At 56.3% G+C, this 27,998-nt stretch overlaps 1 protein-coding gene across 10 annotated transcripts in view; it reads right to left on the reverse strand.

The window, feature by feature from the left end:
- Positions 1-7,652: 7,652 nt before the first annotated feature.
- Positions 7,653-27,998, reverse strand: part of RPH3A (rabphilin 3A) — a 28,563-nt gene continuing 8,217 nt past the window's right edge. For 8 of the 10 annotated variants that reach the window (XM_042034920.1, XM_042034918.1, XM_042034919.1 and 5 more), the window contains 18 exons: positions 27,242-27,376; positions 19,685-19,814; positions 19,425-19,511; positions 18,908-19,070; positions 18,465-18,491; positions 16,314-16,451; positions 16,097-16,204; positions 15,899-15,961; positions 15,610-15,828; positions 14,846-14,925; positions 14,241-14,315; positions 13,128-13,237; positions 12,467-12,593; positions 12,018-12,074; positions 11,691-11,842; positions 10,557-10,638; positions 9,964-10,060; positions 7,653-9,678 (listed from right to left, as the gene is read on the reverse strand). In XM_042034920.1, the coding sequence (XP_041890854.1) occupies positions 9,548-9,678; positions 9,964-10,060; positions 10,557-10,638; positions 11,691-11,842; positions 12,018-12,074; positions 12,467-12,593; positions 13,128-13,237; positions 14,241-14,315; positions 14,846-14,925; positions 15,610-15,828; positions 15,899-15,961; positions 16,097-16,204; positions 16,314-16,451; positions 18,465-18,491; positions 18,908-19,070; positions 19,425-19,511; positions 19,685-19,814; positions 27,242-27,376 (1,981 nt within the window). In that variant the 3' untranslated portion in view covers positions 7,653-9,547. The remainder of the gene's footprint in view (positions 9,679-9,963; positions 10,061-10,556; positions 10,639-11,690; positions 11,843-12,017; positions 12,075-12,466; positions 12,594-13,127; positions 13,238-14,240; positions 14,316-14,845; positions 14,926-15,609; positions 15,829-15,898; positions 15,962-16,096; positions 16,205-16,313; positions 16,452-18,464; positions 18,492-18,907; positions 19,071-19,424; positions 19,512-19,684; positions 19,815-27,241; positions 27,377-27,998) is intronic. The other 2 variants (XM_042034916.1, XM_042034917.1) reach the window with 2 other exon arrangements.

Below are 27,998 nucleotides of genomic sequence, written 5' to 3' on the forward strand. Positions count from 1 at the left end.
CGCTGAACCTAATTAAGGAATAAACAAAGTTAATCAGCGAGCAGAAAACATTTACTAATCAGAGAGGTACGTTGCAAGGGAGAAATATCAGGCAAACATTCCCAAATCTGCTCCTCTCCTTCACAACCCAACATTCCGGCTTCCAGGAAGGCCCATCCCGGCTTTATCAAAGCGTTTGTTCTGCTTTAGGGTCCTCTGGGCACCGCACAACAGAAATTTCTTACTCTGCCACAAGAATAATTGCATCAATTTCAAATAACAGGGCCAGGCCCCCATCGGGGACAGGGGGGGGCACCTGGTCTTGGCACGGTTTGGGTTTAATTATCGGCATTTAGGGCTCGCCCAGCTCCAACTCTGATCCAGACAGAAAAATTGCAAAGACACCTAAAGACAGAATTGGGAATGTCCCCCTTCCTTCCGCCTGCTCGGAGCTTCCTGATTGTCTGGCACAATTCGGGGATAAATGGGAATATTGTCCCCAAACTTCCTCCTGCCCGGTGCTGCTTCCCATCATCTCCAACATTTCCAAAAATAGGAAAAGCTTTGGGTTCCTAAGCTGCTTTTCAGTTTCCCCTTTGACCCTGCAGCAGCGCTGGGATGTGGTCCTGGAATTTTATCCCTAAATCCCGTGGCTAGGCAGGATCCTGGTGCTCACACCCTGTTCCTGCTCCTTTCCAGCTCTGGGATGGAGAGGAGTGGGATGGGGCTGACAGTCCGTGGGATCAGGGGACTGGGAGGAGACCCCAGCCTCGATACCCCTGAACCCCCCACCGCTCATTCCAATCCCTTTTCCCATCTCTTTCCAGAGCCACCATTGAGCCCATTTCCCCCCGGCCAGGCTAAGCTGTTTATCCAAAGCCTCCATCATTAGGTTAATGATTCTCAGCAAAATTATTTTATCCAGAGCCCAGCTCATCTCAAAAACGGAGCAGGAATGCCGGCAGCTCCATCAGCCGCAGGAGGGATGGACGCCGGAACCACGGGATGCTCAGCACCGTTATCCCCCCTGGGATATCCCACAAGGTGCAGCATTCCAGGTGCTGCTCAGGACCCCAATCCTGGCTCCATTGGAGCAGGAACAGATCCACCAAGGAGAAGGGATGGCTTTTGTCTCCCTCCATCCCATCCATCCATCCCATCCATCCATCCATGGGACACATGGAGGGCACGAAGCTGCACCCTCCAGGCTCCTGCTTCCCAGTTTAGTGGCCAACCCTCCTGCTCTCCATAGGGATTTGCCACCTGTTCCTGCACCACACAATGCTGGAAGCAATCCCTGGAAAAGCCGCAGCCAAGAGGAATCCGAGGAGAGCAGGAGGATGCCAAGGGCAGGGACAGGGATGCTGCAAGGACAGCCCAGGGTGTCTGGGCTCTGCTCCAGCCCTGGGGACACCTGGACCGCGGTGACAAGGACCTGGTGACGAGGTTTATTTGCCTGGCTGCTCCTTGTCCTGAAGCCACCTCGTGTCCTCACTGCTGTCCCCAAGGCCACCACACCACTCGCATCTCAAAGCCGCGCCAGGAGCGCACTTCCCGTGCCAGCGCCGCATCCCGGCCCATCCAACCTGGCTCCAGAGCTCCGAGGCGCAGCGTGGTCCTCCTGGGAAGGGGACACGCCCGGGAGGTCGGGTTGGCATCGCTTGGAAGGGGGAAAGGATGAATTCCCAGCTTTCCGAGCCCAAGCAGGCTCCGCAGCGCCGGCTCATTGCCATTCCCCGGCCATGCGGGGCTCCCGGCGGGAGCGGCAGCGCTGCAGAGCCTGAATTATTCAGCTCCAGGAGGGACCGTTCGCTGCTGGAGCAAGCGAGGACTCGGGAAGCTGCTCCTGGAGCAAGAGAGGACTCGGGAAGCTGCTCCTGGAGCCAGCTCCTGCGGCAGCGCCCTCCCTGCATCCCGGGGCTGGCTCACACCCCGAGCATCCCAGCTGCTCCATGGATTGGGATTTGTCCCACGGATCTGCTGCCGTGAGTTCAGCAGTGCCAGATCCACGGCGCCGGTCACACCCGCCCTGAGGAGCGTCTGTCGAAAATATCTGAATAAAAAACACCTGGGGGGAAAAAAAGTCAATAAATCGCTGTGTTTCCTTCCCACGCCGAGGCCAAGGCCGGCGGTAAAGAAGTGGATGTGTCTAAAATGCTCCGTTCCACCCCAATGCTTCAAAATTCCTCCCCGTGCATCTGTGGCCCTTCCACAGACCAGCCGGCGTTTGAGGGTTTCAGGAGGTGCGGATTTGGCTCAGCACATTCCCCATCAGGCAGGCACCGATTTTCCAGGGGCTGAAGCAAAGGGAGGAATTCCCACCCCATCATCCCCCAGGCAGGGAAAAAAGGTGAGGTGGAGGGAGGAACCTGCCCCAGAGAGCCTAAAGAGGTGCCAGACCCCTTTCCAAAAGCAGGAATACCCCACCCCTGGGGTGTAAATCCTTCCCATCCCAGGGACACGCCAGCATTCCCCGGCCGTGGCTCTCCCAAGCTCTTGGCTGCAGCCGGTTGGCACCAGGACAGGAATTTTTTAACTCCATTTCAGCGTAAATCCTTAAATCCTCCTCTGAGTTAAATGTCAGCGCACCCCACCTCCCTCTGCCTCTCTCCCCAGCTCCTGCGTGGGATGCTGACGAGGGTTCCAAGTCCATTGGGGAAAAAGGACATGGAAAATAACCCGGCATGGATGAACGTTGCGCTGCCACCACCAGCAGCTGTTCCCACGGGTGGGTGGCCCTGTTGTCCCCACCTCCTCCTGTCTCAGCAGCCAGCGGCCACTTCCACGAGCACAGGAGACTTCCCAGCACTTTTGGCCACCGCTGCAGGACCGTGAGATTCCAGGGATCGGGAAAAGGCGGAGTGACCCGCACGGGTCCCTGTGTCACACGAGCAGGTCCCCAACCTGTGGCTCAGCACCTCCCTCGCAGCCCCGGGATGATTTCCAGGGCACCAACGCCACCCCCGTGTCACTTTTCAAACAATTAAAGATAAAGAGGCCCGAGCTCAGCTCATATTTCAGCGTTAGCGCTGCTGCCAAATATCATCACGTCAGCGCCGTTTGTAAAACAAAGGAGATCGATAAGATTCCCACTCCAGGAGGGCAGCTCCGGCTCGGGGTTATCCCGGTGCGCCAGAGCCCGCCAGCTCCTGTGAACCCTTCCCAGGGCCCTGCTGGGCTTTGTTTTCCCTTTTCCTGGGTTTTAAATCCAGCAGCTGCTTAATGAGCTCTGCTCCGTGCTTCTGCTTCCTCCGCCAATCCCAGAAAAATTGGGGTTGGAAGGGAACTTCAAATTCATCCCATTCCACCCCCCGTTATTTTCCACTATCCCAGGTTGCTCCAAGCCCCATCCAACCTGGCCTTGAGCCTTTCCAGGGATGGAATGAGTCTATTTTCCAAGGATATAACCTACCTCGATTACCCTCTGTGCTGCCTGGCAGAGCAGCTTTCCCTTAGGCAGGTTTTCATTCCCACTTTTCCTGCCGGTCTCCAAAGCCTTGCTTCCCCGAAAACTTTCCCGCTGCTCGATCAAAGCCAATTTGCAAGGCCAAGACATTTAAAACACCCCGAGAGCAGCTGGGGATGAAAGGTGTGAGCTCCAGCAAGGTGAGAGCTCCTGGAAACTCCTCCTTTGGGAGAGCTTTGGAGATAAGGCAGCGGCTGAATTCCCCCTCTGGAAGTCCCACCTGCCTTCACAACGGAACGGGAGTCACACGGAGCTGAATAACTCGGATTTTAAAAGGAAAATACTCTTTGTTAGCGGCTGAATAAAGCCCTGATTTGCCGAGGCTCTGGAGATCTTGGCTGCGGTGCTCAGGGTTTCCATGACAGGGCTCTTATCAGGGAGATACCGACCGGCTCCTCAGCTCTGCCCAGCTGGCCCTCAATTAACGATGCTGACCCTCACCAGGGGACAAAGAGGAGTGACAGAGACACCCGTGAATTTCTCAGGCTCCTTCCCTCTCAAATTCAGCCCATCTCCATTTCCAAACACCCCCAAGGCTTCTCAGCGGCAATTCCCTTTGACCCGACCTAAATCCATTTCCCCCCCCCTCCTTTTTGTCTGCCACCGCTTTTATTCCCCAGTTTGCCCCGATCAAGGCGAGGCTTTTTTGTTTGGACAGCTTTTGAAAGGCATTCGTTGGGATTTCTCCCAGCAAACCTGAGAAATCTCTTATCTCTTATCTCTGCAGCCCGAATGGACTCAGGGAGCTGCTCAGATCTCTGCAAGCAGAAAGCTGCAGCTTTCCAGCCCGACTCCAGCTGCTCCATCCAGCTTGGAAGGCAGGTGCCTGCATCCCGCTTCCCAATCCACCTGTTCCCTGCCCTGGGGGGCTTGGATTCATTGCCCAGCATTCCCAAAATATCCCCAAAGGAGCTGTGTCCGTGTCCCCCACAGCGAGGATGGAGCACCCTCTGCTTCCCCAGCTCCCATCCCCGCTCCTGCCAGGCCCACGTTCCACAATGTTCCCAGCTGATCTCAACTCCACTTGGATTCCAGGAAAACGCGGTTTTCCAGCTCTTAGTGCAGCAGCAGGATGCAAAGGGCTGGATCTGCACGGCAAGGGCTGGCGGAGGGAGAGATCCCCTTCCTGTGGGAATAACATCCCATCTAAACCTGCTCTCTCCCAGTTTAAACCCACTCCCCGTGTCCTGGACAGCGCTGCTCTTTGGGAATGCAGTCCCCAGGGAGCAGCTGAGATGAGCTCAGCGCCGCAGCCAGGCTGGGATGGAGCGGTGTTGGCTGGGAAACAGCAAAGCCATGGAAGCAAAGCCATGGGATGATGGGAGCAGGGCGGAAAAGGTCGGATTTTTGTGCTTGTTTCTAACGAAATGCCACTTTCCACGCTGGGTGGAAATTATCCCAGGTGCACAAATTATCCCAGCTGAGCCTGGCATGGAGCCAGGTGCTGGATATCCCATCCCATCCCAGCCACCTCTGAGTGCATTCCTCATTCCAACTCCATCTTCAGGAGCCTGCTCCATGTCCTGGAGCCTCTCCCAGTGTAAACCAGTCCCCATCATGCCCAGTTAACATTCAAGCTGTGCTTCATCAGGCTCCCTTTCCTTTTCCAATTCCCTTCCCATTATCCCGTGCATCCACTGCTACTTTTGTTGGAGTGCGGAGCCTCCTGGAATCCGGGATTTACAGCAGCTGCTGACCACTCCTCTCTCCGATGGCCGTGAGTTACACTCCCGTGCTGCAGCCTGCGATAAAAAAAGGATGATATTTATTGGTTGGGATTTTTCTTCCCCCAAAAAACTCGGGAAATTCGCACAACCACTAAAACACGGCTCCGTATTCCGCTGGTGTGGGAGGAGCTGAGCATCCCCTCAGGGTCTTCATTGGCCTCTCCCACTCAAGATCCAATGTTCCCCTGTGGACAAGACATCCTAAAACTCAGCTTCTTCCAGGAAAAGTCTTTCTCCAGACACCACCACAGACCTTGACCCCTGCAGTGGCCAGTAGCCCAGAGGAGGTGGTAGCCAAGCTCTGGGCGTTGGAGTGGAAAGAGAAGGGTTTCTTTTAGGCTGAGGACTGATGAGATGAAAACCATTGATCCCGGCTCGTAATTACATTGTTATCTCTGCCCTGGGAGATAAAGAGATTTCTCCCTGCTGGCTTTTGGAAAAGCTGGGCTCCAAAGCAGATAGAGGAGGGATTTATTTATTTGAGCTCCTCTATTTTTAAAGTGAAATGTTAAAGAGGAAAAGCTTGGTTTATTTATTTAAATTTTTTTTTTCCCCCAGGAGATGGAAAGCCAGGGAAGGTTTTGCTCCTGCTCAGTGCGCTCCTGATGCCCTGGGATCAGGCAGGAGATGAGGAGAGCTCCATAACATGGAATTTTTAGAGAAGCAACCAGAAAACAGCACTGCAGGATGAGGTGGATCCCTGGGCACTGCCATGACCTCCTGGAGCCACAGGAGCCTTGGAGAGGAGCCACTTGGATTTCGCAGGAATGGAACAAGAAGCCCAACATTTTACCAACTCCTTCGTCCCATGCCTTTTTTCCTGGGGTGGTCCTGGCCCTTTTCCAAGATCAGTCAAGGACATGCCTCAGGTCCTGGCAGCTGCTTAAGGTGCTGCTGCCATCCCCATTTCCCAGCCCCCTGGATGAAGAGCAAACCTGTATTGATTTCCCAGCCACTGCAAATTCCTGCTCCCGACTGGCCTGGCTGGAACCGGGATGAGAATCCATTGATGGCTCCAAAGGTCCAAATCCAGCCAGAGCACGAGGAAAGCAGCTGGAAGAGTGGAATGCTTCTGATGTGCTGAGATGGAATTAAAACTGGGAACCACCTACAGAAGCAGGAGATGCAAAGGATGATCCTGAACAAGCCCTATCCAAGGAATTTCCTTCCGGAGAGGCTGAGAAGAAAATGGGAGGAGAAACAGGAATCAAGGGGACAAAGGATCCTCTCTTATTCCCACGGATTTGCTCCAAATCCCTCCTTGGAATCATTTTCCATTCGGGAATTCACAACCAAGCACGGCTGGTGCTGCCTCACCCACAAACACCGCAGCACCTTCATCCCAGGGAATGTGGGAGATCCTCATCCCAGTCCTCAGCTGGAGCTGGGTGGTCTCTCTGCTGGGACCTCTTGGACTGGATTTCTTGGCTGGGAGGTCTTGGATGGGACTTTTCCACTGGAATTCCTCCACTGGGACCTCTCTTCTGGCCACTTGCTGGGCAGGAAAAAGAAAAAACGAGGAGGAAAACTCAATGGGAAGAACTCAACGCTGGAAAACAAAAACAATAAAAAGAAGTTCAAAAAGCTCAGTTTTAAGGCTGCTGGACTTCCCTGGAAACGTTTTTTTCAGAGGAAAAAGCCCCAACTCTTCCCTGCCACTGAAGGTTTGGAAGAAAATCAGCGGCAGGAGCGGCAGGAGCGGGATGCGATTGTTCCCCCCAAATTCCCAAATCCCTGGGGATCCTTCCGGCACCTCCTTCCCGCTGCATCCCTGGAGCTCCAGTGACATCTGCTGCTGTCTCTGGGCATCGCCAGCGGCCCGGCCACCGCCGCCACCTCGTCCCCGTCTGGGCACAGCGAGGGGCGATGGCACCATCGGGGATCCGCGGAGCCACCGCCCGCTGCGCCCGGGGGCTGCCACCAGCCCTGCCCTGGGATCCGAGCCTGGAAACGCCCGAAATAAAAGGAAATTAAAGGAAATCGTCGCTTGGTTGGAGCAGCGGCACAACGGGAGCTGCCACCGCCCGAGGGAGCGGCTCCTGCTCCGCAAACTGGGGGTGAGGGAGGGGAAAGGATCTCCCACCACCACTCCTGCTTTGCCCCAGGACATTGAGGCACCAAGCGAGGGGGAGCCCAGGGATGCTTTAAACCTGCACGGTTAACCCAGGATATTCCCAAACACAGATCCCTGTCACCCACAGGAGAGCCAGGAACTCTCCCCCACCCACCCCAAACTCCTCAACACCCCCAGCCCCACCCACTCCCAGCACCCCCAACCCACCAGGGACTCCCAGCACCCCCAGCCCACGCTGGTCCTATTCCCACAGGCAATGAAAGAAGCCAAAACCCGGGGTTTTTTTTGTTCTTTTCCAATAGTCTCACTTTATTAGATACCACACCAAGAGAGGATGTTGTGCTGCATGCAGCGGAAGACTGGAGGATTTCTAATTCCTGTGTAACATTTTCTTTTTCTCTTAACAGTTGTAAACTGATATTTGGCTGTAAAATCACTGCATGCGAGTCTGAATGCAAACAGCAGTAGAAGAGGCTTTGAATTTTCTTTTTTTTTTCTTTTTTTGTTGTTGTTGGTTTTTGTTGTTTGTTTTTCACCATTCCCAATCCATAGGTGCATGCTTTATTTACAACGAAAAGAAGTCATTCAGGGCAGGAATTACCATCAGAAAAACTGAGAAGGGGGGGTGGGGCGTGGTTTTGCACAATACTGAGGAGACTGGCGAGTTGCACTTGAATTTTGAAGATGCAAAGAGGTGATCTGAGCATCCTTTTCCCAAAGAAAGCAGGCTGAACAGGGAATGGGAATACAGGATGGGATAAGGGTGACCTTAAGTGAGCTGTTCTGCACATACAAAGGAGGCTGGGCTGCTGCAGGGCTGGGAGAAATCAAGGAATTGCTTAAATAATGATTTTTAAAGGTATTTTTACCCTCAGCCACACATTTCCCCAGCACAGCTCCGTGCCCAAATGCTGCTCTGGGACGAACAGGAAGGTTTGGGCCAGGCCCATCCCTCTGGAAAGGTTGGAAAAGGGAGAACCCAACCAACTCCAAGAGCGAGCGGCCGCAGCAGAGGGCGCGGGGGGCAGGGAGGTTTCACACAACATGTGTGGTGTGACGAAAAATTCCCTATATTCCGTAGTGCTTATGGTGCTCCTACCCACAGGGATGTGCTTGGGCTTTTCCAGAGCCAGGGAATGGTCCCAGACCAGAGCAGCAGCAGCTGGAGAGAGCCTGAGCTCTCCTGCTGTCCAGGGCAGATCCAACAGCTCCGGGCCATCCCTAAAAGCACAGCTTGAGGACAAAGGTTCTTGTGCAGAATTAGGAAAAATGAAAGAAAACCAAACCAGGCCAAGTTTGGAAGATCTGGGACTGCTCCAGCTAATTCCAGGAGCTGTGGTGGATTAAAGCAATAATCCTCACACACATCAGGGGGGTGGGGGGAAGGAGCAGCTCCCTCAGCTTCCCTCCTGAGGAACAGCAAGTCCTCGGAAGCAGGAGGGGTCTGAGGGGAGCCAGGGACTGCCCTCAGGGCTCAGCTGGTCACTACTACACAGCTCAGAGGTGAAGAGGAGGTAGTCACAACCCTAAAACACAGCTGGGCTCCCACAGCAGTGGAGCCCCCGAATTCCTGGGGCGAAGGAATCGCCCACGGCGGCTCGGAACGACACGAACCAAGCCAAATCTGCTTCCCTGCGAGCACAGAGCTCCCTAAACCCTCCTTGCCGCTGTTACTGTGTTGGTGGTGGATCTTCTCAGCAAGGGATGTGCCACAACAGTGCTCGGGAGGGCCAAACCAGAGGTGAAGCTCAAGCGGGACTCGCAGGATGGCACCGGTGACACCGGATTTGGCCTAACCACGACGACACGGACACCAGGCGACGGTGACACCCACACCAAAGCCGAGGAGCTTTTTTCATTATTGCAACTGAGGTATTGAGATCACACAAGCAGGACAGGCTGATGCTCCCAACCTCAGCACTCCGATCTCCCGCCGGGAGACGCCGGAGCCGCGGGGAGCGGAGGCTGGAGGGACACGGAGCGTCAGACACGCGACGGGAACGCTGCCACGGGGACTGGGGAGAGGGAGGGGAACAGTCAGGAGGGAGCTATTGCTTGCCAAAATCACACACCAGGGGAACTCGACGGCCTCCTGCCCCAGCTGAAAATAAATAAAGGAGAATAGAAAAGATCTGGGGGAGTCTTCAGGATGGGGAGGGCTTGGGGGAGGCGGAGGACCCTGGGACCGGAGGCTGTAGCAAGGCGTGGCTGCGCTGGAAGACGGGACACCGGGGACATCGGGGACACCAGGGACCTACAGGGGCGTGGCACAGGGTGGGGAGGGCCGGGCAGAGGCTCCCTTTAATCACTGGCAACGTGGTTCTCGTTCTGCAGGGTGTGCCAGCGCTCGATCTTCTTGTCCTTGTTCTTCAGGCACTCGTACCAGTGTTTCAAGCGCTCGCCCTTCGCCGTGATTCCCAGCTGGCACCCACCTGGGAAAAGGGGAGAAGAGCAGACTTTGTACCCAGAGGTGATGTTGATGTTCCAGGAAATACACCTCACACTCTCCTGGATCCAAGAATCTCATGGAAACACCTGGAGATGCTCTTCCTGCCCAGAAGATCTCCCAAGATGCTGGAGGTGGGGCAGTGTGGGGTCTGCACTCACCAGATTCCATCACCCCACCCGGGCAGGTGACCCCCACCCCCAATCCCATCCAGCAAACCCCACACCAGGCACCAAACCCCTGCCCCACAAGGCAGAGCCTTCCAGCTCACCAATGTAGTCATTGGATTTTCCGATATCATAATCCCAGACGGAAATGTCCAGGGACTTCTTGGCCAGGTCGCTGTGTTTGATGTCGTAGAAGAACTCCTGCAGAAATGGGAACACTCACGTCACGCCCCGAAAGGAAAACATATCCCAAAAGCTGCAGTTACAGGGTTGGACATGATCCCTGTTCAGTCTGGATTCAAAAATCCAAGGAGAGGATGGTTAAAATATAATTAATGAAGGGAAAACACTCCTTCCTGCAGCGCCTCCTTTCCCAGGATCACAGCACCCAGGAGCTGAGCTCACCCCTTGCACCTACGTGAGCCCTTTCCAGGTGTCCCACCGAAGCAGCACCAGCTGAGAACTTCCAATTCCCACCCCCAGGAATGCTCATCCCACCCACATCCCCAGCTGGGATGACATGGAGCCGGCAGCAGGGAGCTTTCAGGGTGTGCGGTGCTGCCATGGCAAAGCCGTGCCCAAAATATTCCCGGGTACAGGAGAGGGAAAGGAGCTTGAGCAAAGAGTCCTCCACCTCCTCCACTCAGCACAGTGATGAGTAAATTGATTTAATAATATAAGAAATATCCATCCCTACCTCGTTAAATTCAGGATTCAACGTTTTCTTCTTAATCTGCGTCTTGTGCTTGGCCTTTTTCCCAATGTCAGGTTTCAGCCAACTGGGGGCAACAGAAAACAGCTCCAAATCCAAGTGCAAGAACAGTGGGAGTTTGTAAGCTTTAAAAGTGAGTTTCTGGGCTGGAAGAGATTTATTTAGGGCCAGTCTCCCTTCCCACCTCCCAGAGGATGTGGGAAAAGTGTGGGGCTGGGGCTGTGGAGCCTGGCTGCAGCTCCAGAACTCAATTTAGAGCTGGGATTAATCAGATCTCTGCTGGAAGCTAAATTAAAAATGGAAAGCCACCATCTTCTGTTTGTGGAAATGGAGAATCCAACAAATAAAGAGAGACTGGGAAGGGAAACTGCTCAGTCCCACTGAGCTACAAATCGATGAACAGAATATGTTCAATGTGAGAGCTACTGAGTGAGTTTTAGGGAGAGCAGAGGTTTTTTTGTGAATACAAAGAATAAAAACAGGAAAAAAGCCCCACCAGGAATGGCCGCAGGGACCTCTCCGTGGTGCAGCTCATGAGGGTGGAATAAAAACCTTATTCCCACACATTCCCAGGAGTTACGTGGGTTTCTGGGGCAGCAAGTGGGGCACAGAGGGACATGGAGCCACCTCGGGTCAGAGGTGAAGAGAAGAACCCCCCGTCCTCCAGTTTCCACTGTCCCTGGATTCCCACCACGCTCCTGACGAGTCACATCAGCCCAGCCACGGGTGGGAATCCCTATGGATACTCCCCTATGGATACCAGGGAAGTCAGGCACCTCCACCTTGGGTTGCAGCCCCAAACCCATCCCCACATCCCTCACACGTCCTTTGTTTGCAGACATGCAGGGATCAAAGGTGGGACTCCATGATCTCGAAGTCTTTCCCAACCTTTAACAATTCTGGGATTCTCCACGAGGTCACCATGAGATTTGGGAATATGGGGAGCTCCACAAGGGTTGGGTCAGCATCCCCGAACCTCACCCACAACGGGGACACCACCGCTGCTGCTGGACAGCTCCTGCTGCCCCAGGGCTCCAGAGCCTTTGGAAGAGCTCCAAAGGACAGCAGGTGGCTCCACGGCCACGTGCTCCAGCCCGGAGCCGTTCCCGGCTCACTCACAGCTTGACGAAGGGATCCGAGTATCCGTTGGCGTCCATGGCCGCCAGGTGCACGCAGCGCACGATGCCCACGATGAGCCCGCCCTGCTGGGTGCTGTACATGAGGGACACCAGGATCTTCCCGCGCTCCTCCACGTCCCCACCGCGATCCACCTGCGGGAGGGAGGGCCTGGAGGAGCCGAGCCAGGAAAACTCGGCGGCGGAGCAGGAGGGATGATGAGGATATCAGGGAATGTCGGATCTCCGTGAAGGGGGGGGGGGATAATGGGGTTTACACAAGGGGTGGTGGGTGGGACATGGATGGAGTTTGGATGCTCCAAGGACTCACCTCCTCTTCGTACAGGGCCATGCCGCGGGATGCGCCGGTTGTGCCGGTGCGCTTCGTCTGGGATGGGAAAGGACAAAGGGATTGCCATGAGTGACCGGGAGAGGCACCATCCCACCACAAAAAACCCTGGGAATGCAGCCCAGCTCCAGCACTGGAGTGGAAGGGCCTCAGGAATGTCCATCTGCTCCACCCCAGCAGATTCAACAGGGGACAGAGCAACCTGTCCCTTCCTCCACAGTGACAGCCATCAGCAATCACTTCCCATGGATTCCCACCATGCCCTTATCTCCTGGCCTTGATGGATCACATCAGGCATGGGTGGGAATCCAACTTCTAAAGGTGCCAGGGAATTTGGGCACCTCTGGCGCCCACAGCCCATCCCTGCGCCCCTCAGGAGCCATTTGTTTGCATTCCCAACGGGAACGGAAGGAATTTTCATGGACGCTCACTGCTATTACTCTCTCCAGGCAGATGTTGAAGTTCTTTTTCTGGTTGGCTTTGAGTTTTTTCAAGGCAACTCTGGTTTCTCCGATGAACTCGTTGTGGCCGAATTTGTCCTCATCACACACGGAGATCCTGGAGGGAAGAGGGAAATGGGAATGTCAACCAGGCTGCAGCAGTGCCCAGCTCCAGAGCCAAACCCCCCCAACCCACCCTTGATCTGGATCTCCTCTGACCAAAAGCAATCAACCCCCAAATTTCTAGTTTGCCCCAAAAAATAAAAAAAAGCAACATTTTTAAGACATGCTTTGTAAGAAATCAAAATGTGGAAGTTTCTTGAGTGGGGAAAGAGCCGCAGATTTTGACAGATATTTAAATAGGCTTCTTTTTTCTGGGATACTGCCAAATCAGCAGAGATACAAAAACCACACACCTCTGTGATGATAAAAATTACAGCAATATCAACAATTCACTACTAAATGACAAGGTCAAAACGCCGCTTCTCCTCTCTTAGAAGAACCATCCAAACGAGCAAATTCATGTTGATTTTAACCCAAAACTGCATTTCCCAGCACTCCCTGCACTCCTGGGGAAGGCTGGGCGTGATACTCTGAGTCAGGACATCCACAGCCCCATCCCATGGGATCCCCAGGCTCCTGCTGTGCTCGCCTGAGGGTTTTCCTCTGCATGTCCTCGTCGGTGATACCGTGGTACACCAGGGTCTCGTTCCACACGGGGTTCCGGGTGTTGCGCAGCGTCTTCGTCCTCAGCTTATTCGACTGCGGACATCCCAAAAAACACAGAGCAATTACACCCCGGAATCCCGCCCTGCCCAAATCCCAGCTCCTGCCAGGGATGCCCCATCACATCTGGGTGATGGTGAGCCAGCCACCCCAGGGGAGCATCAAAGTGGAGCTTGGCACGAGCACTGGGGGCTTGGTGATGCATGGTGGTTGGGAGAGCCTGGATTTTGTCTCTCCCTCAAGGAGAGGGGGAAAAAGGTGCCCAGGACAGGCTGTGAGGGCTCAGGTCACAGCTGTCATGGTCTAAAGGAGGTGGCAGTGGGGAATCGAGGAGCTGTCACTTGCTCGTGTGTCTTTCACAAGCATGAGTTCAAAATTAAAAAAAAAAAAAATTAGAAGAAGTATCAGCAAAGGAGAGCAAGAGAAATCAAAGCAATTCCCAACATCACTCCTGGATTTCCTCCCAACAAGAGCAGGAATCCCCCGTGCATAAAGCAAAGCTGTAAAATCAACCCAATGATTTTATCATCAGTTTTCCCCTGCTTTTACTCCTGGTTCCTCCAAGCAAAACTCTGCTGCAGCCCCTGAGCAAAGCGCCAGCACCGCTGGTGGTCATCCCTTCCTCAAGCTTTGCCCACCAAGACCAGCTCAGCTGGGCTGGGCAGGGAGACTCCCAGGAATTTCCATAATGGAGCCATCATTCTCTCCCCACAGCTCCAACAAGAACGTGCTGCAACTTCCAAGCAAACGGATAATTCCAGCCCTGGCCATAATTAGATTTCAGGACAGATGTTTTGTGATGCTCCTCTGGAGCTTCCCTCCATCCCTGAGCAGATTCCTGCCTGCAGGATGAGCTGTTCCTCAGGTCTGGGAGAACATCTGGGAGCGCCCTCCCTGTTTGGAGAAACGCCCGGGGGAAACAGCAACGAGCGGAGAAATCAACAGGGAAAATCTGATCCGAGGGAGGGACCTGAGGGGGATTTGAGGAACCTCTGCTCCATCCCGATCCCAAAATGCACCAAACACGGCAACACCTCACCTTGCTGGCTCCGGGCAGGAGGTGCAGCTTCACGTAGGGATCAGCCAGGCCGTTGGAATCCATCGGTTTTAAGCCCTAAAGGAAACACAGGATGTGAATCCTCCTTCAGCAAAGCCAGGAGACAAAGCTGCCCACGAAAAACTCAACAAAGAGAAAATGTGGTCAGTGACCCTGAGCCTCTGCCCTGAGTGGCCGTGGGTGCCAGGATGTGCTGAAACATCCAACCCACCCCTGGAAAAATCAGAGTTGTAGGACCGCAGAATGGTTTGGGTTGGAAGAGACCTCAAATATCACTGAGTTCCATCCACTGCCATGGGCAGGGACACCTTTCACTATCCCAGGTTGCTCCAAGCCCTGTCCAACCTGGCCTTGGACACTCCCAGGGATGGGGCAGCCACAGCTTCTCTGGGAGGACTGTTCCAGGGCATCAGCACTGCCACAGATCTCTCAAGGAAAAAGGCCCCTAACCCTCCCCAGCCAGGAGCAGCCGTACCTGGGGTCTCCCAAGGGAGCAGCCACATGGCTTCCATCCCATTGTAGCAGAGAAACTGGGAGCTAGATGGATTTAAATGAGGGGAAAGATGGGAAAAAAGAGGAGCACTTGCCTTAGCCTTGATGAGGGTGCAGTGCAGGGAGCTGTTCTCCTGGTCATAGAGCAGGCTGAACTCCAGGGCTCCCAGCGTGGCTGACAGCGAGGGAGGAGGAGGAGGAAACAGGACCTCGTTAAAACCCCAGCCAATAACTGTGTTTAATCATCTCCGATTAGTAATAATTAGAAAGATTTGCGGGTCAAATGTAAAAGCTGTTTAATGCAGTGAGACCGTGCTCGCAGCAGCCAAACCGCCACAAATCCAGGCGGATTTGGGAGCTCTGGACACAGCTCTGCAGAGCAGGGACCGTCCCAGGAGGGCAGCCTGCAGCTTTGGAGCTGACTCCAACATTCACCAGGTAAAGGAGGAGTGACCCCAGGAATTCCACCCTGGAGCACCCTGAGAAGAGGCTCCAGCTCAGGAACAACAGCTCCTCCAAAGCTGGGGCTCAGCATCTGGCCCCTGTTTTGGCTTGTTGGAAACCAGCTCAGGCTTGCGTTCCTTCATCCCAGGGATGAAGAGCAGGCACAGAGGGCATCAGCTGCTCCTATCCAAGCACCTATTCCCGGCCCCGAGCAGCGCTCCCCACCCAGGATGTTCTACCACACATCCTCCCCCCTCAAATCCCCACCCCGGCTCCCAGCCCCACAGGGAAGCAGCATTCCCAAGGACTTTCAGTGCTGGACACCCACCGCCTTCCAATGCGAGTCACGGCCGCCCAGCAACCTCCTCCAAATCCCACATTTCCCAAAGAAACAGCTCCCTCCCTGGGTACATACTGCCTTCATCCGAGTCGTAGCTGTTGGCATCCTCCTCCTCCTCCTCGCGGGGCTGCTGCCGCTGCGGGGCCGCGGATGCCGGCGGGGCGGCCGGGGGCTGTGTGGCAGCAGGGGGCTGCCAGGCTGGCCTGTCCTCCCTGCCGGGGGCCGCGGCAAAGCCCCCTCCCCGCTCCTCCCTGGCGGCGCGGGCCGGCTCCGGGGGTCCCAGCGGGGGGCTCGCTGCAGGAGGGACCCCGTTAGCCCCCGGCCCGCTCTGCCCCCCAGCCCCCCGCAGCCAGCCCGGGGTTACCTCGTCTCTCCGGGAAGCGGGTGGGACCCCCGGGACCCGGCCTTGCTGCTGCTGCCGCCGGCGCTGGGGACAGAGGTGGCATCACCTGGGACATTCCCTCCTTCCCTCTCCCACCGCGCCAAGCCGGAGGGTCCCTGCCCCACCCTGGGGTGTCCCCAGGGGCCGAACGCCTTGGCCGCATTCCCATCGCATCCTTACCTGCGGGAGCTGCTGCCGGACCGGAGCCAGCGGCAGATGCGGCAGCGGGACCGGCGGTGGCCGGCGGCGGTGGCCGCTGGCTTTGCACGGAGTTGGTTCTCTTCACACCTGCGAGGACAGGGGACAATCAGCAGAGACCACCGGCAGACGGCTCCCGGCTTTGTGGCCCCCCATTTCTCCTTCCAGGAGCGCAGGGATGCGGGAGCACCGCTCTCACCGGGGCTCCTGCTGACCCCGCTCTCGGCAGCGTAGTCCCGGCTGCCGCTGTCCCCACCGGTGTCCTCGCTGCCGCACGGACCCGGCCGGCCCTCGGCCGCCCTGCGGCTCCCCCGGGCGGCTGCTGCGGCGTCGCTGCCTGCAGGGAGAGGGGTAAAGGAGCGGTGAGGCTGGACAAGCGAGCGGCCATCCCTGGGCGCTGCCCAGGCTGGGTGCCAGCAGCAGGGGGACAGTGGGCACGGCCACTGCAGCAGCACCTCCCGAGCCCTGGGCACTGCAGCAGGAGGGCTCTGCGCCACCAAAGCTGCACGCAGAGCTCGGGAAATCGCCAAGGACACGCCGAACCGTGGGGACACCAGAGTGCCACGGGAAAACAAGGCCAGAGGTATCCACCAGCTGGTCCTCAGCACCCAGCAAACCCCTGATGGCATCACAACTCCGCATTCCTGGGATGGGGGGGGGGGGGGCATATTTTCCTCCTGCTGATCATCTCCCATTTATTAAGGAGACAGCCGCGGCAGCTGCCTCTGCCTCTCCCTTCCATCACCCAGCAGCCACCATCCCAGCGGATCAATCCCAGCCCGGCGCTCCAGGGTGATGAATTGCAACCCCACGGACGTGACGGAAAAGGTCTCGGCGCTCACCTGGCTGCTGCTGGAGACGCCAGGGATAAATCTTTGCCGTCACATAAATGGGCTGTTTCTCCTTGGCTGGGCTCTCAGGGTCACCGGGCGCGAGGACAAAGCGCAACGCAACAGATTGTGGGGGGAAAGGAGGAGGGAGAGAGGGAAAAACACCGGGAATGCTGAAGAGCAGGGAGGGAGCGAAACGAGCATCCAGGAGCAGGAGCCCCGTGGTGCAGAAAGAGCGGTGCAATAAATAATTTTCCAAGGGATCTGTAGGAAAATCATGGGCACGGCAGGAGCATGCTGAGCACCGGGAGCGATGTGCGGAGCTGGCAAAGCCTTCCCGACTCCGGGAGCCGTCGGATTAATAAAAGCTGCCAGTGGGGCTGGGAGGTTTAACGGCACCAGCCACGGGCGTGATTAAATTGCTGTAATTAAGTGCTTTCCCCAACTGCTGCTGCATGGGAAGAGGGAGATCAGCAGCTGGGAGCAGCAGAAGCTGAGCTGAAGGAAGGGGGGGGATGGAGGGGACCATTCCAGAGGGGAACTGTCCCCTCAGCCCCCTCGTTGCCTCTTCCATGGAGCTAAGGAAGAGGAGGGTTTGGAGCCACTGTGCTGCTCCCAACTTAATGATCACCCAAATGAGGAGCAGACGGTGTTGGAGGGGGGTCAGGGATCCTCATCCCCTTGGAATCCAATGTGGAAGTGTGAAAATGGGGGCTTTACTCAAAATGAACTCCCAGGGAGACCCTGTCACTCTCCACAACTCCCCGACAGGAGCCACGTGGGGGTTGGGCTCTTCTCCCAGGGAGGAAGCCACAGGACAAGAGGAAATGGCCTCAAGTTACGCCTGGGGAGGTTTGGATTGGATATGAGGGAAAAATTTCTTCACTGGAAGGGTTGTCCAGCCCTGGCACAGGCTGCCCAGGAGTCCCCATCCCTGGGGGGATTTAACAGCCGTGTGGATGTGGCCCTTGGGGACATGGGTCAGTGGTGGCCTTGGCAGTGCTGGAGGAAAGGTTGAACTCGATGGGCTTTGAGGACTTTTCCAAACGGAATGATTCCACGATTGGAAGTGCTGGAGGGTGCAAGGAATAACCAGAGCAAGCCACCACTGCCTCCTCGCCCTGCTCTGCCTCCCGTGCACAGCACAAGGCTCGGCTGCTCCATCCCCCACAGACAGGCACGAACCCCCACAAGCCTCCTGAACTTTCCCCGGCAGCTTTTCCAAGGATTGCCGGCAAATAACCAGGGGGAAAAAAAAACCCCACCTGCCCCTCCCAGCAGGACCCACCACCCACGGAGGCGGCTCCGGAACGGCAGCGGCTCAGCCCCAGCGTGTGCGGAAGGTGGGGAAGCCCTGGAATAACCCGGGCCCCCCCCGCAGGGTGGGCGGCAGCAGCGAGGAGAGGTCCTGCTGCAGTATCCCGGGGAAAACTGTGCGGGAAAACGCCGTGGGAAGAGGAGGAGGCAGGGAAGGGGCTCGGCAGAGGCGGCGCAGGGAGGGGACAAAGGCCGATGCTTACCCTCGGTGTCCTCGGCATCCGCCTGGCCTTGGGGGCACAAACAGAGCGAGAGGCGGTGAAGCCGCAGCCCACGCACCCCCAACCCCATCCCGGGACACGCTGCCAACTCTTTCCCCGGATTTCCCTTTTTATCCCTATTTTTTTCAAGGCTTCTCCATCACCGCATCCCTACCCAGGCACTGCCCAAACTCCCAGCCGGGCGCCCTGACCCCCACCCGGGGCTGCTTTGCTCGCGGATGTCCTGCAACCCCATCCCATCCCCACTTGGCAATCCTGGATAAAACCTCTCCAGGCTCCATTTCTACCCCCTTTAGGACACAGGCAGCAGCCACACCACTGCTCTGGATGCTTTTTTCCCCATAGTTTTCCCTTGCCGAGGATGGGGAGGAGCCCCACAGCCTCGCTGGCAGTGCTGGGGGGGGTCAGCACCCGCTGTCACCTACCTCGGGTGGGTGCCCGGGAGGGGAGTTTGGGGTCCGGAGCGGGCGGCTCGGCCGGGCGGGGCTCACCCGGGGTTTGGGGTCCCTTCTTGCTGATGGGCATCGGCTGCGGCAGCATCTGCTTGGGCAAACCCTTGAAGAACCAGGCACCGGAGCGTTTCCACACCTGCGGGAACAGGGACGGGGCTCTCAGGGCTTCATCCCCCTGCGCCACCGCGGTCTTCCTCCAGCAGGTAGGAGGATGTGCAACCCCACATCCCCACCCTGCTAATTAATTAATCAATTAACTCCCTGGCTCGCACTGCAGGGAGCCAATCTCTGCCCACAACAGCCCCTTGGACCCCAAACCTTTTTTTCGTGAAATAAAAATGTCATTTTGTGTAGAAAACAAAACCAATCCTGGAAAGAACCACGCTCAAACAGCGGCTGGGCGGTGCTGGAGGCCCCTGGGAGGTTGAGTCGGTCCCGTCTCGGAGGGGTGGGGACAGAGGGGACAGGGGGACAGCGGGGCCACACGCACCTCCCGCTGCTCGCTGCAGATCTTGCAGAGCCAGATGGCCTGGGGCCGGTTGTTGGTGGTCTGCACCCCGCACTTGGTGCACACGTTCTGCGGGGAGAACAAAGAGCTGGGTGACACCGGGGCCACCAAAATGTCCCCACCGCCAGCGGCGGCTGGGCAACGAGTGACTCCGGGGATGCCGGGCTATGGAAACGGGCACCCAAAATCCGCGGTGCCGCCGGGGTGGGGGTGGTCTGTGGGTCCCGGGGTGGGGGTCTCACCTTCTTGCAGTCCTCGCAGACGACACAGGCGGAGCCCCTCGTCCCCAGCTGCTCCCCGCAGAGGATGCAGCGGTTCACCCCGTCCCCCAGCACGCTGCGGCGCATGTCCTCCAGCCGGCTCATCAGGCGCCTGGGAAGAGGGCACAGGGCATGTCAGGAAAGGCGCAGGGAATGCCAGGAAAAGCGCAGGATACCAGGGCAGGGTTCTGCTGTCCGGGGGCTGCCTTTGGTCCCGCTGTTCCTTTTCCTCTCCCTTTCCAGCTCTGGGACAAAACCCCGTCTCAGCGGGAAGTAGGACTCCAACAGGTTTTTGTGGCACAATACTGACTTCCAGAGCCGACGCCGGCCCCAGCTCCACGGACGGGGAAAATCCATCCAAGGCAGCACCTTTGCACGGAGCAGTTTGTCCCTAGGTGGAAACCTTTCCACCCAGCCCCAGCAGCTGCCCATGAAGAGCTGCACGAGATCCTGGCAGGGCTCTGGTGAGGACTTAATTAATTAATTGATTTTCTTATTATTTGGGGGAAAATATTGCGTATATTCGATGGGAATTATTGGAGCAACATGAAATCCCACTGGAGAGCAGGCTGTAAAAACACACCTGGTTCCTGAAAAGGTAAAAAAAACCAAACCAAAACAAACCCAAAACCAGTTCAGGGAGTTTTGGAAAGCCAGCATTGGCTGCAGGAGTTTGGAAAGCAGGAACGAGCTGCCTGCCGAGCAGCCGGGAGCTGGCGGTGGCATCGTGCGCTTGGCTAACCCAGAATCCTGGCCCTAAAAATAGCACAGCAAGAGAAAAAAGGCTGCATTATTGATGCCATTCAGTGAGGAAGGAATGGAGAAACGGAGGAGGAGACCCAAGCCCACCGGAGAGAGCAGCCCCCCGTGGCAGCCTGACCCAAATCCGATGGAGCGTGGCAGGAAAAAACCACTCAGTGTTGCAAAGACGTTTTCCCACATCGGGTGACGGCATCAGATTTGTGGTGACTCGGCTGCCAGTGCCTCTGAAATGCTCATAAACCATCCCCAAGTTCCCTGCATGCAGAGTGCCTCTGGGGTTGGTGTTGGACGGCCAGCATTCCACGGGATCCGTGGGGAAAAGTCAGATAAAGGAACAGCAGCACGAGGGGGAGAGACAATCTGAGCATGGAATGGTTTGGGTTGGGAGGGACCTGAAAATCATCCCATTCCATCCCTGCCATGGGCAGGGACGCCTCTCACGAGGCCAGCTTGCTCCAGCCTGGCCTTGGACACTTCCAGGGATGGGCAGCCTATGCCAGGGCCTCCCCATCCTCCCAGGGCAGAATTTCTTCCCAAAATAAAGCATTTTAGGACGTGCAGCCCATCACAGCCCATAACGGCCTCGCTGCAGTCAACAGGAGCATCTCAGAGCCACCAAGCCCGGCCACGCTCAGGGATGGGGATCTGTAATTCCACACATCATCCGAGCAAAGCCCCGGGAGCCCACCAGCTCTGCCAAAACCCACCCAGGAATCTGCTGCTCCTCCCCACGCAGGGGCCGATCCCGCTGGGCTCCGGCTGCCGCTGCAGAGGCGCCTCCCAACACTTCCTAAGGAACCCACAGCGGGAAGCTGGGCTGGGTGGGCAGCAGTGGAGCCAGACAGAGCCAGCAGTGGGGACAAGGCTCTGTTTTCACAGCTCTGGTGTCAGCAGACAGCAGATGGGAGAGTTCACGAGTTCCTGACAGCACCAGGAGCAGGGGGGCTCAAAATCCAGCAATCCTGGCTCTCTTCCTCGTGCTGAAAAACACCATCCTTGAAACCACAGCAAGGGGATTTTGTGCTTTCCCGCTTCAGGGAGGAGCTCCCTGCCAGCCTGACTCCCTGCTCCGGTGTGGGATAAGGCTTGGAGCAAGCCTTGGTGGAAGGCATCCCTGCCCACGGAACGAGAGGAGCTTTGAGGTCCTTCCAACCCAAACCATTCTGGGATTTACTCCAGAGAACCGTTGTCCATCCCTGCCCTCCACATCCATAGGTGATTCCTTCCCAGGGGATAACCCAGCTCTGGAGCCACCACTCACCCCCGATGCCTTCCCAAGCTCCACGGCCTGGGATGAACACAGAAATTCCGGAGACTTCAGCAGAGCTGCATCATCCCATAAACCCCCAGCCAGCAGCATTCCAAAGAAAACCTGGATGCTGGCTGTTCCCCAAGCGTTATTTAAATGGAATGAACCCCAGCTCACATCCCACATCACGCACGATCCCCACAACACCCGGATTTTATCACAGCTCATCCCCACCTCACCCAGAGGGAACATTTTGGGGGAAAACCCCTCTCTTTCCCAAGGAGCCAAGCACATGGACAAACCCCATATATCCCCTGCAATTCCTCCCGCTGCACTGCAGGAGCTCCAAGCAAAGCAGCTTCCAGTTGGAAATCTGCAAGCCCAAACAAACTTATTATAGAAACTGGAACAAATGGCACAATCAAAGGGAGCAGAGGAGGGAAAAAAAAAAGAAGAAAAAAAGAGGAAAAAGCCTTTGCATTTCAAGAGATTCATTATTTAGCTGCACAGATCTCTCCCAGGCTCTCATTTACCGGGAGCTGCTCCTTAAGTGGGGTTTTTGAGCCGCTGGAAGAGCTCAGCAGCCAGGACACACCTGTGGCACCACTCACAAGCCAAGCACATTTCCCTAGTTAAAACATCCATCCAAGAGGGAGAAATTGGGATTTTTTTTTTTCCCTTTTCCCCATGACTCAAACGCTGCTGGGAGAGAACTGTAGAAAAAGTTCAATTTCAAGTCCTGGTGTGAACCTGGCAGGAAGAGCCCTGGGAAAGGGGGGGGTTGTGCCCAGGCCCCTGGGCTGGGAAGCTCTTGATAAAGGTGATAACTGGGAGGAGAAAAGCCTGGGTTTGTCTCCAGCTCAATCCAGAGCTCCACATCCATCCTGTTCTCCCACCAAGAACCAAGGGAAGCCCTCACCAGGAACGAGCTGCCTTCCCAAAAGCTTTCCTCTCCCCTAGACATCATTTCCTTCTCGCTTTTATTGCGCAAAACCAGCTCTCCAGCTCATCCCTCCGCCTTTCACGCCTCCAGCAGCATCTTCCTCCCCACTTTCCACACTTCCAAGTGCCCATCCCTCCGGCCTCTGCAAGCCTGACTTCAAAGAGCAGGAAATATCCTTCCTGTTGTTAAAACAGGGGGAAAGAATCCAGGGGTGGAATGACTGGAGCCGGTGGCAGGGAGCTGGCTCAGCCCGGCTCCCGGGGACAGCCCCGGGCAGGGGGAAGAGCATCCCTCACCTGCTGGGGAATCAGGGATTAGTCACTGATGGGAGAGACATAGGAGAGCTGGATCTGAGGTGTTCCTCGTGCACCTAACAGGAATGAAGCAGGGCCCTGGTGGTGGAAACCAGCCCAGGCCCAGAAACACGGCTTGGAAGGGGAAGGTGAGCGGTCCCAGGGTGGTGAGGGACATCCCTGGCTGCTCCTGCCCCATCCCAGAGCCCTGGAGCAGGCAGGGAAGGGCTCACTGGCACATCCAAACATTTCCCGTGATCTGTGGCAGGATAAGGATCCCACAGGGATGAGGGATCACCTCAATCCTGGATGGCACAGAAGTGCTGGTGGCTTTGGCAGTGCTGGGTTCAGGGTTGGACTCAATGACTTCAGCAGTCTTTTGCAACCTAAATCATCCCATGGAAGTCTCAGCAGGAGCAGAGGGATGGAAAGAGGGACAGAATGACTGGAATGAAGCGCTGATGATCCCGGGAAATGAGACTTAACAGCGGAGCAGGAGTTTGCTGTGTTTAAATATTCATCAGCACAGCAGAAATGAACAGCCAAGACGTCCTTAATGGGCTTTAAATTGTGGCAGGGAGGACTTTTAATGCAGCAAAAAGGGTGGGAGAAGGACCTGATCCATGAGGAAGGACCTGATCCACGTGCTCCTCAGCAGGGATGGACTCAGCCGCCACATCCATGGTGAAAAAATTCCAGAGAAACACAAAGGAGGTCACCAAGAGCCTCGTCTCCCTGGGGAAATCGTGTGCCTTAAAGGGCTGAATATTCAATTAAGGCTCATTTTCCTGGTGGAAAAGGGACAAGAGAAGCAGCCAAGCTTCAGATTAAGGGAATAATAATTCAAACTGGGATGAGAAAGGAGAAGCAATTTCCCTCCCCTCCAAGTGTGCGAGGAGCTACAGGTAAAGCACCACCAGGGCTTTTCCAGGCTGAGCCCTCACCCATGGATGAGAGACACCCACAGAGTTTTTCCAGGTATCCCATTCCATGCTCAGCCAGGTGCTTGCTGAGTGTGCTACAGCAGGGTGGTTCTTTTTGCAGTGTTGGAAATGAGAGGAAGGGGTTTTTTTGTGGGGGGAAAACCCAACTAAAACCCCACAAAATCCCAAGCAGCACAAGCTGTCCCCTGGTCACAACTGAACCTCATCTCCTCCAGGAACTGGGATCTCAGGAGACATCCCAGGACACATTCCCAGCTGTCTCCAGCAACCTCCCTGCCTTGCCTTGAGCCTGAATTTTGCTGTCTGCACTCCGGGATGAGGATGCCAGGCTGTGGTTCCCAGGCAGCATCCCTGCCACCGAGGTTAATGACTGAATCCCTGGGGACTCCCGTCTGCTCCAGCGTTATCCCTGTGTCATCCCAGCCATGAGCAGCTGAATTAAAATGCAATCCTGCTCCAAAGCTGCTCCTCTCAGAGCAAAGGTGGGACCCACAGGGACACAGGCAAGCCACCACACTTTGAGAGGGGACCAGAGGGCCATGGCCAGCTCCAGGAGCCAGCTGTCACCTTCCCTCTGGGAGAGCCAGCTCTGGGCTCTCCAGAAATATCCATTTCTACCTTGGGATGGTTTCAGATCTTCCCCTCAGTGCCAGGACCGTGCTGGAGCTCATTAGGCAGTGGAGCAGCCTGGCTGGGTTATTGATGGCCCCCAATTAGAGATGCAGAGTGGAGTCAATTAGTGCCTGCAGGTGCTCCTGTGGCAGCTGGAAAAGTGGCTCCTCATGGATTGCAGCTGGAATAGCACCACTGTCACCAGAGTGTCACTGGAGCCGGCACAGAGCCACCACAGAGACCCCCCCGAGCACAGAGGGAGATGGGACAAGAACAGATCCATCCCTGCCAGCATGGATGATCCCTCTTCCCGACAGCTGTCCTCATCCCAAAGGATGATCCTGGTCATCCAGCAGCTCTGACACCCGTCAGCTCCAGCCCAACGTGCTCCTGCTGTGTCATGCTCAAGATGATTCCAGCTCCTCTCATCCTTCCCTGCACCACGAGACAACGGCCCAGCCAAAAAAATCCCCCACGCAGGAAGCATCCCTGTCCTCCAGCCCTCATCAGCATCCAGCTCACGTATCCCGCAGGATCCGTCCGCCCTCGGAGCTAAAAATACTCCTTCACGGGATTAATTTGAGCTGGGTTTGACACCAAGTCCTATTCCACAAACAAAGGCTCAACAAGAGGCATTGATTTGTTCCCAAGACAAGGGGCTGGTGGGACGGAGGAGACAGGAGATGGAGGGCAAAAAATTGGGAAGGATTTGAGGCACAAGGAGGTTCATCCCTAGCCCCAGCAGTGGGATTCGGGATTTCTCAAGGGCTGGCTGTACAGCTCAGATGAATCCCACAAACACCTCCACTTATTGAGACAACCCCGAGTATTCACCCCATATTCCCCCTTTGGAATCTCACTCCACGTGAGCTATTCCTTACATTAACCAAAAGCAGTATTTCCATGGAATAATGGAATGGTTTGGGTTGGAAAGCACGGTAAAGCTCATCTAATTCCATAGGCAGGGACACCTTCCACTATCTCAGGCTGCTCCCAAGCCCTATCCAACCTGCCCTTGGACACTTCCAGGGATGGAGCAGCCACGAGATCCTCAGGGCGAGTTTTATTGGATTTATTATTCCCTTTACAGGACTAGAAAAATCCCAGAAAATCCAGCTTTCCAGGAGCAGCTCCCTCAAGCAGCCCGGCCGACCGAGGGCCACCCAGCACCGCCGCCTCCCTGCCAGAGGCCAGCCTGGCAAACCGGATTATTTTGTAATAGAAGGAGCTATCCTGGATAACGTCCGAGCTGCTCCCGAATGCATGATTCCGTACGAGGCTGATCCAGCCGCTGTCCCACATTCCCGGGGCTGAACATCCTACAGCTCTTGTTGTGCAAGCCAACAAACACAAAGGGGCTGGCACGGCTCCCGCTACGCCTCCACGCGGGAGGGAGATCAGCTGCGGCCGCACATCCGCCAGAATTCCCAGCTTTTCATGAATGGGGATGAGCAAACCTCCTCCGGCTCGGCAAAGAGGGAGAAAGGGAAGAGTCGCTGCAGTTGGGAAACAGCTGCAGGGAATAAATCTCTCCCCGAGATGATTTACGCCTCGTCCAAGGAGCATCGCGTTGGAAAGGAATTCTTACCAGGCTGCAAACGGGCAACGCCAGGGAAAGCTGTTTGTAGGCACTTCTCGGGCATGAATCACCGCCACTCGGAGCCGCTTTCACCTGGCTGCTGCCAAAAAGCCGGGAGAGGGAAGCGCTGCGTGTTGGGAAGCGATGCCAAGGCCCGGAGACACATCCATGGGGCCCGTGCCGAGCCCAGGCGGGGAGAACGGCCGCTGGAAAGGCAAAACCTTCCCAGGGTGTTCACGGACCCCTCCTAACCGAGGATTTCTAAAAACAACGAGGGGATAAATCCAGCACTTCTCTGTAGCCTGAGCAGCCCGTGGCTGCACAAACACACCCCGATATTGAAGGGACAGCAAACTGTCCCTGAGCTGTGAGAGGGAATTTGGTGTTCCCAAAGTGTGGCTCCTGCCTGGGCCTGAGTGTTTTCCCTGCTAGGAAAAAAAGAAAGCAGCAGTGGGTGCTTGAACTCAGCTGGGAAAAAACTGCTCCTCTGTCAGGAAAAGAGGCGTGATCCCAAGGGGATTGTGGAGATCCCCTCTGGAAAAGCATTCCCAGCAGAGCAAGGGGACGGCTCGGCATTAGCTCGTTTCACCTGGCACCGTGGTCCGGGCAGGAAAGGAAGCACGGGCACTTCCCACCGGGCATGCCCCTGGTGAAAAGTGAGGGACCAGTGGCCATGGGGACCCCAGGACCCGCCCCCCCCAGCAGCTGGTGCCAGCCCTGAGCCTCACAGACAGCTCATTCCAGGGTGGGCTTAACCCCGGGATGGACCCATCACCCCCCTCCAACCGCATTCCCAAAACAGGGCCAAACTCCTCGGTGCTCTGGCTCAGCACTGGACAAGCGGTGAGCTGCTATTAACGATCCCTTTTCGACTGAAAACGAATCGCACCGGGATGAGAGCAGAACGCCTGGCTCCAGCCCCTCGTGGCACACGGAGCGACAGAGCCACGCCGAGCCGCTCCCTCCCCTGAGCGCAGCAGGTCCCTCCTGGCCCGGGCCCAAAGATCCCCCGCAGGCTCCTTTCAGGAGAAGCTCCGCAGTGCAGAGGCTGCTGCCCAGGAAAGCAGCCAAGCAGAGCCTCCTCCCGCGGCCCCGGCGGGCTCGGGGTCCCTCTGTCCCCGTCTCTGTCCCTCGGTGTCGCCAGCGCCGCCCCTTACCCGATGCGCTCCTGCTCCATCTCCTCCATCTTCTCGGCGCGGGCGATCACCCGGTTGATGATTTCCTTCTCCTCATCCGTCAGCTCCTCGCCCTTGCGCTGCCGCTCGGGCTGTGCTGCCCAGCCCGCTGGGAGCCTGTGGGGACAGCGGGAACAGGGATCCAGCCACGGATCGTTCCCATCCCTGGGTGTGCCCAGGCACCGCTTCCCAAACCCCACATCTCCATCCTGCAGATCCCATCCAGCCCGCAGTGAGCCCCCAACCACGGCTGGGAGCTCTGCTCTCCATTTCTAGGGGGTTTCATATGGAAACATTGGTTTCAGACGGAGGGAAATCTCCTTTTCAGGAATATTCCCATTATTTCCACTTTTCCTTTGGCACCCTGGAACGCCAGGTCTGCCTGGCAGCCGCGGGACCGGGGCGGTGGCGCAGGAGTGGGTGGCTTTTTTTTGGGAACATTTCGCCAAACATGGGAGTGTTTCTCCCTGTAACATCATTCCCAACGATCCTCTCTCCCAGCCTGGGCGTCAGGCAGCGCTAACCTGGTGACAGGGTAACGTCTGCCACGCAGGGATGCAAAAGGCAAACATTCTTCACCTTCCTGCTCATCCAAAGACCTTTCCTGGCTCTTTTCCCCTCTGGATTGAACAGCTCCACATGGTCCTGAGCCTTAAGTTCATTAAAACTCTGCGTGACACTTCCCAAAATTAAATTTTGGGAAGTGTCACGCAGAGTTTTAATGAACTTAAGGCTCAGG

The sequence above is a fragment of the Corvus kubaryi genome, unplaced genomic scaffold (genome assembly GCF_017639235.1).
Source record: "Corvus kubaryi isolate FWS band 111438036 unplaced genomic scaffold, C.kubaryi_AGA036_p1.0 37382, whole genome shotgun sequence".
In the NCBI taxonomy this organism is placed as follows: Eukaryota; Metazoa; Chordata; class Aves; order Passeriformes; family Corvidae; genus Corvus; species Corvus kubaryi.